The sequence below is a fragment of the Phocoena phocoena genome, chromosome 2 (genome assembly GCF_963924675.1).
Source record: "Phocoena phocoena chromosome 2, mPhoPho1.1, whole genome shotgun sequence".
Classification (NCBI taxonomy): Eukaryota; Metazoa; Chordata; class Mammalia; order Artiodactyla; family Phocoenidae; genus Phocoena; species Phocoena phocoena.
Genome location: NC_089220.1, coordinates 165,300,271 through 165,313,838, shown reverse-complemented (window position 1 = coordinate 165,313,838; position 13,568 = coordinate 165,300,271). Strand labels below are relative to the sequence as shown.

Genomic DNA, 13,568 nt, shown 5'->3' with positions numbered 1-13,568 from the left:
TACTAAAATAGATCTACAAATATTCAAAATATCAATAATCTTACTTTATGGGAGTGAGACAAGGCGACTGAAGACACAACAAACCATGGACTTGATTTAACCAAGTCTTCCTGGAGCATCCGGAACATGAAGAATGACAGTCATAGGGCACTGTGCTGGGAACAGTAGCTGAGTGCTTTTACACATGATTCCCAAAGGGCAGAGATGCTCCTTAGGAAACAGCGGGGTGGATTAATTTCGAGAATAATAAGCTTTACACAAGTGTAATCTGATCTCATCAGACTGAATGCTTGCCAAAAGCCTGAACTCAGAAGCACGATCAAGTCCAATCCTAGTGACCTCATTTCTACACAGGGAGAGCATTTCTAATATTTTTATTTAAAGAAATACTGATAAAATCTACCAGTGAACTTCATAGAAAGAGTATATAATGGATTTCTTGTTTGAACACCTTTTGTGTTCATTTGGAAGTTTAGAGAAATCTGTAAAGATCTGCCTCTTGGCTTCTTAACTTTATCAGTGCCCCTGGATGGAACATGAGGTCAACTATGTAAGTTTCCTGGGGAGGGAGAGCCCCAGTCACCCCCTTTCGGGATTCATTCATCAGCTTGACTTCATTCCAGGCTCTGCCGTACTCCCCGCGAACCAGAGAGCAGCCGATGCCAATTCTGTCAGCCAGAGCCTGTGGGGAGAAAACGCGAGATCAACCAAGAGGGAGGAGGGGGAGGGGCGGAGAAAAAGCCTTGGTTGAAAGACCCACCTTGGTCGAAGGTGAAATATACACTCTTGCAGAACAACAAAGTGCTTAGAAAGGAGGCTGGAAAAAAGGTGGAGTGTTGCGATAGGAGTCGGTAAAATGTGATAAGTTCCCCTGTTGCTCAAGATTCTGTGGGCTCAAAATCTCTGTGTAGGTCCTGCTGGGAAGGGACATTTTTCAGGCAGTTGCGCTGCGTTGTATCAGCACAAGATTGATAACGTAATTGGAGAAAAGCTGTTCCACAGGCTTTCAGCTCTAGTGCATCTATCAATCTTTCCATGCTCCTGGGCTGCTCCTTGGGTGTGATATGCAGTGGGATTGAATGGCAGGACTGGAATGGCAGGGACCTGTTTCTAGCCCATTTGTTCTGTGTGGTGTAGACAGGTGTTTTGGAGCTGGGGGGGCAGAACTGTGAGCGGTTGGTCCTTCTTGGGCTGCCTGATGCCCTGTCCTCAGGGGTTGCATATGTTCCTCGGAAGCTGTCTCTTCAATTTGTCCTGATTTTAAAAGCACTTTTTAAATAATCTGGAAACTTCCTAGCCACATCATAGTGGATAAGAGAGCTGGCTTGTGGGACCTCAGTTCCCCGACCAGGGATTGAACCCAGGGCTCCAGCAGTGAGCACGCCAAGTCCTAACCACTGGACCACCAGGGAGTTCCCAGAGTCTGAGTTCTTAACCTCAGCTGAGTTGAATCTGGAAGTATCTATTTTCTTTGTGAAGTGGGAAACAAGGTCATCTGCGTATAGGAAGAGGTGAAGATGAAAAGGCTTAGGAAAGAAGGCAGATGTGGGGCACAGCTGCTGAGGAAAACAGGAAAAGCCTGTGGCCAGGAGCTGGAAAAGATGGCCAGGCAGCACGTACATCCACTACCTTGGATCCTGAATTGGCTGTGGCACATCCCACTGTCGCGTTCTGCAGCCCAAGTGTCATTGTGGGAAGGGCAGGCAGTCGGATTGGTCCAGTGTGGGCAGGCAAGGCGGAGGGGCGGAAGGATGGGGGCATGAAGACGAAGGAAATCAGTGAGCAGTTTACACGGTCTGTGGACGATTTATCTAGGCTTCCATGGAGGAAAGGAGCCGGAAGAAAACGGGGAGATGAAGAGTATATGTAGGGGGAGTGAATGCTTTTGGGAGGAATAGAAGGATAACACGTTTTACCAGTGAGTGTTGGTGTTCAGGATTCAGTGGTAGGCAAGACCTGGGTGATTAACTGCATGACTCAGGTGAGGTGTGAGGGTGATGAATTCAGTCTGCTGTAACGTTATGAACTGAAATGTTTCCCCTTGAGATTCCTGTTGTCTTTCTGAAGGTGGGTCCCTTAACAGGAGTCATGAGGGTGAAGCCCCCACGAGGGGAATTGTGCCCTTGTAAGAGGAGGAAGGGCCCTCCCCCCACTCTGAAATATAAGGATAACGGTACAAAAGCTGCAACTGCCGACCAAGAAGTGGGCTCTCACCAGACACTGAATCTCCTGACACCTTGATCTTGGACTTCTCAGCCTCCAGAACTGTGAGAAATAACTGTTTATTGTTTAAGCCACCCCGTCTGTGGTACTTGGTTATAGTGGCCTGAGAAGACTAATGCAGTTCCTACAAGACACACAAGGGCAGCTAGCTACAGGGTAAACAGACAGATAGACCTGGAATCAGGAGCGGCTTGTGGGAGAGAGGAAATGATCTAGAAACCTGAGACATGTAAGTCGTATTTAAGGTGATGTAGGAGGATGACCTCACCAAACGAAGTATGTAAAGGGAGAAAAGAGAAGAGCCTGGGACAGAACCTTGAGTTCTGGGTCAGGACGCCAACATTTAAGACAAGGGTGGAGGAAAAGAGGTCTCCAAAGGAGACTGAGATGAAATGGCAAGAGAGGACAGAAGTTACTAAAGAAAGTGGTGTTAAAGAAAGAGAAGGATCAGTGACAGATTCTTTGATGTATCAAGCAAGACAGAAAACAGATCACTGTGATCCTTCTTGGGAGGGAACAAGGGCCAGACTGCAGGGAGTTGAGGATGAAACTGAGGTCAAGGAATGACTAGGAGTTGAGATGACTCAGAATTTTGGCCGGGAATGAGAATTATCTTCAGATAGAAGCAGTATGGTAGGTTTTGGCTCAGATAGGCATGGGTTCAAATTCCAGCTGTATCTCTGGTTGTCCTTGGGTAAATTCCTTCTCTAAGTATCAATTTTCTTATCTTTAAAACAAAGGTAGTAATTTCAACGTTTGGCACATCTGAGACTCTTCACAATTATATTTATTAAGTGCCTGGCACATAAGTTCAAAATGATGGTGGTCATGGTGATAGGCACTTATAGGAGTAGTTGTAGATATAATGAGAAAAGATTTATGTTTTCTCTTTAAATGTTTTGGACTTAAGTTTAGATTTTAAAGGTAAAACAGCTAGTAGAGAGAAAGAGATTTAAGATGGGAGAGAGGAATTGATAGAGCAAGAAATCCAAGGAAATAGGAAAGACTGGCATTTGGATTATAAACAGAATTGGCTTGAAACTGGAGGTAAGATGCAATGAGGTTTATAGGTATTCAGGAGAGGGTAGGAAGTTTATACATTTAAGTCTACGGCTCTGAAACAATTTTCTCAGCTCCTTTTATACTCCAGACACTGGACACAATGGAGGAAAAAAGAAGATCACCCCCTCCCTTAAACCTAATCATGCCCCAGTGTCCACATCTCTGTGAATGATGCCATCATTTCCAGTTACCCTGCCCAGATCCTGGAAATCATTTTCTTCTTCTCATGCAGTCTCTCACACCACCGCTAGGCAGTCAACAGCTCCTTTCAGTTTTATCTCCTACATCTCCTGCCAAACTCACCTCTCGTTCACAGCCTCCACCATGGCTTTAGTATCAGGCACCTGTACTTCTTGCTCCAGTGACCTTCCAGTTGGTCTTCCCATCTCCAGTCTTTCCCCCGTTCTAGTTCATTCCACATTCTGTTGCCTGAGTGGTCTTTCAAAATCACTTTCCCCTTAACTTTCAGTGGTTACTCACAGATTTTAAGATCAAGTACAAACTCACATGGTGCTTTACTGTCTGGTGCTTTAGCCTTATCCAACCCCTCCCCGCTTTTCTGGATCCAGACCAACTACTCTACATCCCTCAAATGGACCACTGACTCTCATACATGTTATTTTAAATAAAATATTTGTATTGTTTAGAACACCCTTGTCTTCCTTCTTTACCTGCTGAAATCCTATGTAACCTCTAATTCTGAGGCCACATATCACTTCCTCCCTTGAAACTTTCCCTGACGTCACCTGAGAACCCGCAAGTCTAGCTTAGGTCCCCCTTGAATGCAGAGACTGTCACTTATTTATTTTTTTTTTTAATTTTTTAAAAAAAATTATTTATTTATTTTTGGCTGCCTTGGGTCTTCATAGTGGTGCGTGGGCTTCTCGCTGCGGTGGCTTCTCTTGTTGCAGACCAGGGTCTCTGGGTGCATGGGCTTCAGTAGCTGTGGTGCATGGGCTTCAATAGTTGTGGCACTTGGGCTCAGTAGTTGTGGCTCGTGGGCTCTAGAGCGTAGGCTCGGTAGTTGTGGCACACAGGCTTAGTTGCTCTAGGGCATGTGGGATCTTCCCAGACCAGGGCTCGAACCCGTGTCCCCTGCATTGGCAGGCAGATTCTTAACCACTGCACCACCAGGGAAGTCCCGAGACTGTCACTTTAGTATCCGTATATTCCCAGACCTTGGAAGAGGCCCTGGCCTAGAGTAGGTGTATGATAAATGTTGAATGAATATGTTTCCAATAGTCTGGTGAATATACGTATGTGTATGTATATATACACATACATATACATGCCAAATATAAGTACATCTAAATGATAGGATTAATATCATCCAGTTAATTGTTAGCAACTGGCTTACTCCACAATGATACAGACAAAACATTTTTACCTAGTGGGAAATGAGCAAAACATCTTAAATACCTTGAAAAGCAAAGCTCGATGGTAGAAGATTCCTTTTTTGATCAGTCCAATTGGTACAACATTGGATTTAAGTTGAAACTTTAGTTCACTTATATGAAGTTCCCAGCTGAAATCATGTAGTTTTTCTTTTGGAATTTTACCGCCCATTTTTTCTGCCACGTACCTGTGTCAATTACAGTGAGATTTAATCAATCAAGTTTAATATCTCACTTTGGATGCTTTGAGTATAAATATCTGTGTAATTATACTTGTAAAAGATACTTTCCGTCTGATTTTTGTTTGCTTTACTTTAAAAAATGTATTTACTATAAGTTAACATTATGCTTACTATATTTAAACTATCTTACATAAACTGAAATTCTAACATTTCATTCAGCAGGAAGAAGGAAATGAATGCTAATTTTCCCAATATGTATAGCAAGATACAAATCAATATCACACTACATTTGTATCAACACAGTTTTTAAATGTTATCTTAATCTTGGAAAGTATTTTCAAATGTTTGAATCTGAAATCCAAGGCATTGTCTTGACATGTGGTCCTTCTTTTAAGGAATTTAAACTCAGAGACCAAGACAAACATATAGGACCATTGTGAACCCTGAGGTTCACAAATCTTTTCAAGTTTTATCATCCTTTTTTTTAAAATTTTATCATTTTTTTTTAGTTTCGAGAAAGACATGGCATTTACGTAACACTGAGGTTAGAGGAGACAGGAAGAGGCAAAAAGGGAAAAATTACTAACAGTTAGGCTCCTCGGAGGTGAGGTGCAGGGGTGTACTTTGCCTGTGAGTTTCTCCTAAGATTAGGCTCTCACTGAAGATGTCAGTAAGCACACCTGCAAAAATCCTCTGTCAGCTGAGGCTGCTACATCATGGAGTAAAGGCAGGATTGCCCATTGTAAAGAAAGAATTTCCTCTTGCTGTACGTGGAACCAAGTGAAGAAGAACAATGGTGAAAACCAAGAGAAAGGATTAGGCAGAAAACTGACCCTCAGTGCCAGCCAGATGTCCTGTAACAGCCTCTAGGAGCCAAAGGCATGGGGACACATCTCTGTATTGCTCTCTTGGTGTGGGTGCAGGTTAAGAAAACAATTATTTGGGAATGATGAGAACTATTTCTGATAGCAACAGAGCATGAGGAAATTTGACAAGTGTTGAAATGAGCTAAGTCAGAGTTCTGCTTGAGTCATCATTTCTCAAGGACACCAAGGAAAACTTCGGTAGCCAAAAACGCTCTCTTCCAGAGTCACCTGACAAGAAGTCAGTGATCTGGCGGCTGTGTTTCTTGCAGTTGTCACATCCAGGTTTGGTGCCTGCAATTCACTTCTATTTGGAGAAGGTACAAGCTCCCACGGAGATTGCAGCTGTTGCACAAGCCAGGAGCTCACGACTGGCTGGTGTCAGTCATGAAGGCGAGCCTCCCTTTCTAGAGATTTCCTGTCAGTCATAAAGTCAGGTTCTCAGCCTTCTCTTAGCGGAATCAGATTAAATGCTCTCATTTAGGAGGCGACCTCACTTAGCTTATACAGCATGCCGAACCATCTCTTAGAATACCCACAATCCCACTTTGGAGCAACATGAAACACAAAATATCAGACATATAACATAAAAATAAGGGATGGCTATTTGTATTAGAAAACAACTTGTGAGTTTACAAATAATTCAAAATAGGATTCCTTCATTCATAACTTCTTTAGGATCACCCTGAAAGGTGCTTTTCCTGGTTTAGCTGGAGAAAATGACCTAGGCGTTTTTCTTTAAGTAATTTCCAGCTCCTAGCTCTGATTCTTGGCAGAAATATGATCTAAAATAGAAATGGAGGATTTATATCCAATTCATTGTGTTTCTGCTTCAGAATCAGAGGCAGGGTGCTATACAAGTTTGGTTTTATTATGGTGTAGTTGTTTGAAAATTGGCTAAAAAGTGCAAATCAGTAACATCAAAAACATTTTTCAGAAATTGAAAATGTGTATGTATATATAGACACTTACTTTGCAAGAACCTCAACCTGTTCCTTTATACTGGTGATGGGAAGTATGGATCTGGTCACTTCATACACATAAACACAGAAGTCAGGATCAGAGGGAGGGAGCCATTCTTTATCAGGACTTCCTTCTCCAGTCAGTTTTGGTGCTACTGCAACCTCTTCCTCCTCCTTCACTTTTTCCTCTTCTTTTTTTACTCTGCCTTTCCTTAGAGAGTAAACAATAGCAATCAATATCACAGAGTGAATAAGCACTAACTGTGCTCTGAGTTGATCTGAAGAGCATTGCAGAAATATAGTATTTTATATATACCTCAGCAACAATACCATACAGAGTTGTCAAATTTTCCACGACAAAGATAGAGCTTTATAGTCTCTATATTTTGCCGGAGAAATTATTTTTCAAGAGATTACTACACGACTGATATATATTATGAAAATCATTGCTTTTCTGTACCATTGCTTATCAAGATATTTGGTACATTGTAGGTATGTAATAAATATTTATGGAATTGGGAAAAAATAGGTTGCCTCCTCAGAGAGTCTATGCCAGTCTTATATCATCTCTTGCTTCAGTTGAGACCTTCTGCAAGAAGAATTTGGATCCCACTTTTAAGAACAATTATCCAAAACATGGAAAAAGACAAAAACAAAATAAGGATGGCATGGAATTTCCATGTCATGCAGGGGCAAAGATTCATGCAAAGTTTATCTAGGGAAACGTGTTTAGTTCTGTACTTAGGGAAAATAGAATGTACTTAGTAAACAGTAAAGATACTGTTTAATTAAAAGATACTCTTAATGAAAAGTTCCAGACTTAGAGAAGTTACTAGTTAACATATAGATTTTTGTTTAGTAGAGATGCAAATTATTTCTGTTCAATGGAAAAGATACTCCCAAAGGTTAAAATCTTTTTCTAACATTCCTTAATTAAATTGGATATAAATGCATATATTCTCAAATGATCTTTGAACCAGTATTAATATCTTACTAATTCTCTCATGAGTGGAACAAAACAATGACAGGGGTTCTCATTCCAGGTAACAGGGAGTAAACACACTTCACCCTGTGTCTCCTACTGAATACAGTCATAAAACCTGGACAGGGTGCATGCAATAGCTATTTGAAAACTCTGAAAAATAATGCACAGCAGGAAGATCAGAGAAGGCTGACATTTGAATGACTACGGAACTGACGGTGAGCTTATATTTTAATTTTCCTCCACTATTCTCCAAGCAGAACTAAACATAGTCCCAAGTCTGGAAGTGGGCATCAGCACAGAGAGAGCCCAAGGAGAAGCCCGATTGAGAAACAGGAAAGAGACACAGTGGAGGAAAACCCTTTTTTTGATTTTTTTTCTTATTTTTATCCATTATCTTGTACCCCATCTTCTAAGGAAGCTTGTGACGGTGGTGTCACCCTAAGAGTCTAAAACTGCCTTATACTTGCTCAGTCCTCCTGCTGTTTGGCTGTGGACATGGATGCAGTCATGGCAGGAGTGTAGCAGCGCAGGGTAAATAAAGGGTTTTTTGGTTTGAGGACCAAAAGGGAAGCTCCAAGGAACCAAAAAAGACAAGGGAGATCATGGATAGGGAGGAGCTCAGGAAAGCAACCCTATAAAATTGTTTATATATTCCTAGGCTTACTTCCAAGCTGTGTGTGCATAGTTCTGATCCTAAATGGCACATACGTAGATTTTGAAGATGGAACTATGGTATAAACTACCGCCCAAGTCCCATACTGGACACTATTTGGTACACGTGCAGGGCTGATCCAAATAGCACCACAAAGCCTTTGAAAATGGGACTAATGGTGGAATGACAACCCACAAAACACTGGTTGAAATTTGAAGACTGAAAGCATCTGGGCCAATTGACTGCTAAAACACACACACAAAAGAAACATTCTTCTTAGCATAAGTGTAAGACCCATAAATAAGAACTGAAGGACTCATAACATAATATCACAATCTATATAATTACTCAACATATGAAGAACCAGGAAAATCTCACCTCGTATGGGAAAAGACAATCAAAACACATCAGTGCTGAGATGCCTCAGCTGTAAACTGTTCCAACAAGTAGGTCAAACACTCTTGAAATGACCAGGGAGTTAGAAAGTCTTAGAAAGAAATAGAAGATAAAAAAATAGAATTTGCAGCTGAAAAATACAATAACCAAAACTTAAAAAACACAATTCCCTGAATAGGTTTAATAGCAGAATGGAGATAACAGAAGAAACAGTCTATGAACTTGAAGATAAATCAATAAAAATGATCCAATCTGGACAGCAAAAGATTGAAAAAGCAACTGACAGTCTCAGGGACTTGTGATGCAATAAATAAGAGCTAATATTGGTGTCATCGTAGACTCAGAAGAAGAGGAGAAAGAATGAAGCACAGAAAAAAAAATTGAATAAGACTGAAATAGTTTCCTCAATTTGGTTAAAGACATAAATCTACATAGTCTAGAATTTCAGGGACTTCCCTGGTGGCACAGTGGTTAAGAATCTGCCTGTGGGTTCGTTTCCCGGCCCGTGCACCAAAAAAAAATAAAAAGAATCTGCCTGCTAATGCAGGGGACACAGATTCGAGCCCTGGTCCGGGAAGATCCCACATGCCGCGGAGCAACTAAGCCCGTGCACCACAACTACTGAGCCTGTGCTCTAGAGCCCTTGAGCCACAACTACTGAGTCCATGTGCCACAACTACTGAAGCCTGCATGCCTAGAGCCCATGCTCCGCAACAACAGAAGCCACCGCAAGAAGCCCACACACTGCAACGAAGACTAGCCCCCGCTCACTGCAACTAGAGAAAGCCAACGTGCAGCAACGAAGACCCAACACAGCCAAAAATAAATAAATAAATAAATATTTATTAAAAAAAAGAAAAAGAATTTCAGTGAATGTCCATAAGGTACACCCAAAGAAATCCATAAGGTACACCCAAAGAAATCCACTCCACGTTGAAATCAAGTTATTGAAAACTAAAGACAAAGCAGATGATGTGATTGCCTATGTAGAAAATCCCAAGGAATCTACTGAAAAAACTCCCAGAACTAAGAATTGAGTTCATCAAGATCTGAAGATATAAGAACAACATACAAAATCAATTATGTTTCTATATAGTTACAATGAACAGGTGGAAACCAAAATTAAAAACCAAAAAAAAATTTGGAGCACTTACAATTATGCCAAGAAAATTAAATCCTTAGGTATAAGCTTCTAAAAAACGTGTAGGATTTGTGTGCTGAATATTAAAAAGTGCTGTCAAAAGCAATCAAAGAAGGCGTAAATACATGATGAGACATCCTGTGTCCATAGATTTAAAGATGCAACATATTAAAGATGTAATTCTCCCCAAATGATCTCTAGGTTTAATGTAATTCCTATCAAAATCCAAGCAAAGTTTTTTTGTAGAATAGAATATCTTATTCTAAGATTTATATGGAAAGGCACAGGTGCTAGAATAGCTAAATCAAACTTGACAAAGAAGGATAAAGTGGGAAGAATCACTTTGCTTGATATCAGATCTTATGTGTAGCTACAGTAATCCAGATGGAATGATACTGGTGGAGGGACAGACACACAGATTAATGTAACAGAAGACCCAGACCCACACAAATATGCTCAATTATTTTTAACAAAGGTGCAAAAGCAATTCAATGGGAGAAGTATAGACTTTTCAACAAATGGTGCTGAGCAGTTAGACATGAATGATCCTTGTGGTGATAGAACTATTGATTATCTTAACATGAACCTACCCAGGTGAGAAAATTGTATAGAAGTTAATACACACACAAACACACACACGTAGGAGTAAAACTGGGGGAACCTGAATAAAATCATTGGATTGTATTTGTCATTATCCTGGTTGTGATTATTGTACTATAGTTTTGAAAATGTTATCATTGGGGGAAACTGGGTTAGGGGTATATGGGTTCACTCTATGTTATTTCTTACAATATCATGTGAATTTACAATTATATCATAATATTTTCAATTAAAAAATCCATTGACCATGCTTCTGTCATCTATTATTGGACTCTATTCTGTTCATTCATGTCCCGGTCTATCCCTTCATCAATACCAAACTATTTTGGTTACTGTAGCTTTACAGTAAGTCATAAAATTAGGTAGAATGATTCAATTTTATTCTTTTTCAAAATGATTTTTCACTATTATAATTTGTTTACCTTTCCATAAAAGTTTTAGAATTAGCATATCGCTAATCTACCAAAAATGCTGCTGGAATTTTGATAGAATTGTATCAAGTCTAGATCGACTCAGGGAAAACTGACATTTTCACTATGTTGAGTTTTCCAACATATGAACATGGTATATCCCTTCACATATTTAGGGATTCTTTGATTTCCTTTGTGTTTTACAGTTCTCAATATATAAGTTCTATACATGTTTTGTTTCATTTTCTCTTTCACTTTAATTTCATATTTCATTTTTCAGCCCTATTAAAATGGTATTAAAAGTTTTTGGTTTTCAATTTTTCATTGCTGGTATATAAAAATATAATTGATTTTTCTGTGTTGAACTTATATCCTGACATGTTGCTAAACTCACCTATTAGTTCTAAGAGTTTTGTTTGTTTTTAAGTGGATTCCTTAAGGATTTTCGATTTAGACAATCATGTTGTCTGCAAATAGGAACAGTTTTTCTCTCCTCACTTGTCTTGTTCATGATCTTTGCAGGAAAGCATCCAGTCTTTCACCATTAAGTATGGTAATTTTTGTGGATGCCTTTTATCAGGCTGAGGAAGTTCCCTTATATTCTTCCTATTTTGCTGACAGTTTTATTTTTTATCATGAATAGATGTTGAATTTTGTCAACTGATTTTCTGCATCAATTAATATGATTATGTGCTTTTTCTTCTTTATACTGTTAATATGGATTACATTGATTGATTTTCAAATATTGAACCAGCCTTGCATTCCTGGGATAAACTCCTCTGAGATGAATTATTTATTCTCTTTATATATTGCTTTGATGTTGTAATATTTCAGAAAGGTTTTTTTTCATCTATGTTCATGATGGATTTTTTTTTTTCATGATGGATTTTGAGCTGTAATTTTCTTATAATGTCCTTTTCTGGTATTGACATTAGGATAATGCTGGTATCATAACATGAGTTGGGAAACATTCTCTTTTCTATTTTCTTGAAAAGATTGTTCAGAGTTGGTGTTAATTCTAGAAATATTTGGCAGAATTCACTAATGAAATCATCTGGGTCAGGAGATTTCTCTTTTGGAAGGGTTTTATGAAATCAACTTCTTTAATAGTTAAATGATGATTTTGGCATCTGTTCCATCTTTGGTGAGTTTTGATAGTTTGCAGTTTTTGATGAATTGGTCCATTTCATTTAAGGTGCTGAATTAAAGTTCTCATAGTACTGTTGACATAGTTATTGACATTTTTAAAGGACCAGCTTTTGATTTCATTGACTTTGTCTGCTGTTTTTCTGTTTCAAATTTCATTGATTTGTTTTTATTATTTTCTTCCTTCTAATTTTATTAAGTTTATTTTTCTAGATTCTTGAGGTTAGATTATTGATTTATGACCTCTCTATCTAATACATTTTAGTAAAATAAATCTCCCTCTCAGCATTGCTTTGGCTGCATCCCACAAATTTTGAGAGTTGTATTTTCATTTTCCTTCAGTTCTTTGTATATTTTAAGTCCTTTGAGGCTTCCTTTTGTCCCAGAGATTATTTAGAAGTGTATTATTCAATTTCCATATGCTTAAAGATTTTCTTCTTGTCTTTCTGTCATTAATTTCTAGTTTGATTCTATTATGGTCAGAGAATATAATCTGTATGATTTCAATTATTTTAAATTTGCTGAGCCTTGTTTTATGACCCAGGGTATTGTAAATGTTCCAGGTGCAGCTGAAAAAAATGTGTATCCTGTTGCTGGTGATGGAATGTTCCATAATATGTCAATTAAATCCTATTTATTTCTGGTGTTGTTCAACTCGTTTATATCCTTGCTGATTTTAGGTCAAGTAGTTCTGTCAGTTGCTCGGAGGGGCATGTCGAAGTCCCCAGCTATAATTTTGGATTTCTCTATTTCTCCTTTCTGCTCTATCAGTTTTTGCCTCATGTATTTTGAGGCTCTGTTGTTTGGTGCATATACATTGGATCATTATATCTTATTCATGGATTGATTCATTTTATCATATGTAATGTCCCTCTTTGTCTCTAGAGTTTTTCTTTGCTCTGAAGTCTACCTTAATACATATTTTAAAAACCATTCCTGTTTTTTAAAAAATTAATGTTTACATGGTATCTTCTTCCATCCTTTCATTTCCAACCCACCTATATCAGTACATTTGAGTTTCTTTAAACAGCATATAGTTGAATCATAACTTTTTAATCCACTCTGCCAATCTCTGCCTTTTGATTGGCTCTTTTCCTTTGTTTTTCTTTTCTTGCCTTCCTGTGGGTTACTTGAACATTTTTTATTTATCCATCTTGATTTATTTACATTGCTTTTGAGTGTAGCTCTTTGTATTGGTTTGTAGTGGTTACTGTAGGTATTATAATATACATATATTGCTTATCACAGTCTGCTGGTATCCACGTTTTACCACTTTGAGGGAAATACGGAAACCTCACACCCATGGAGGTCTCTTTACTGTCTCCAGTTTTAAATACCATCGTCTTGAGTGTCAGATGTTTTTATAATTTTTGTTTCAATCATCAAATATGATGTATAAAGCTCATGAGGAAATAGTCTATTGTATATACCCATATTTCAGCTCTTCCTTCTTTCTTCCTGATCCTTCCAGATTCTTTCATTATTTTCTTTTTGTTGGAAGAACTTCCTTTAGCTAGCCAATCTGTAAGTGTAGGCCAGTTAGCAGTAAATT

The 13,568-nt window shown here is 38.8% G+C and overlaps 1 protein-coding gene across 2 annotated transcripts in view; it reads right to left on the bottom strand.

The window, feature by feature from the left end:
• Positions 1-472: 472 nt before the first annotated feature.
• The window catches only part of ARMC3 (armadillo repeat containing 3), a 95,519-nt gene continuing 82,423 nt past the window's right edge, over positions 473-13,568 (bottom strand). For both annotated transcript variants that reach the window (XM_065871186.1, XM_065871187.1), the window contains exons 16-18: positions 6,697-6,897; positions 4,705-4,867; positions 473-682 (exon numbers count right to left, since the gene is read on the bottom strand). In XM_065871186.1, the coding sequence (XP_065727258.1) occupies positions 473-682; positions 4,705-4,867; positions 6,697-6,897 (574 nt within the window). The remainder of the gene's footprint in view (positions 683-4,704; positions 4,868-6,696; positions 6,898-13,568) is intronic.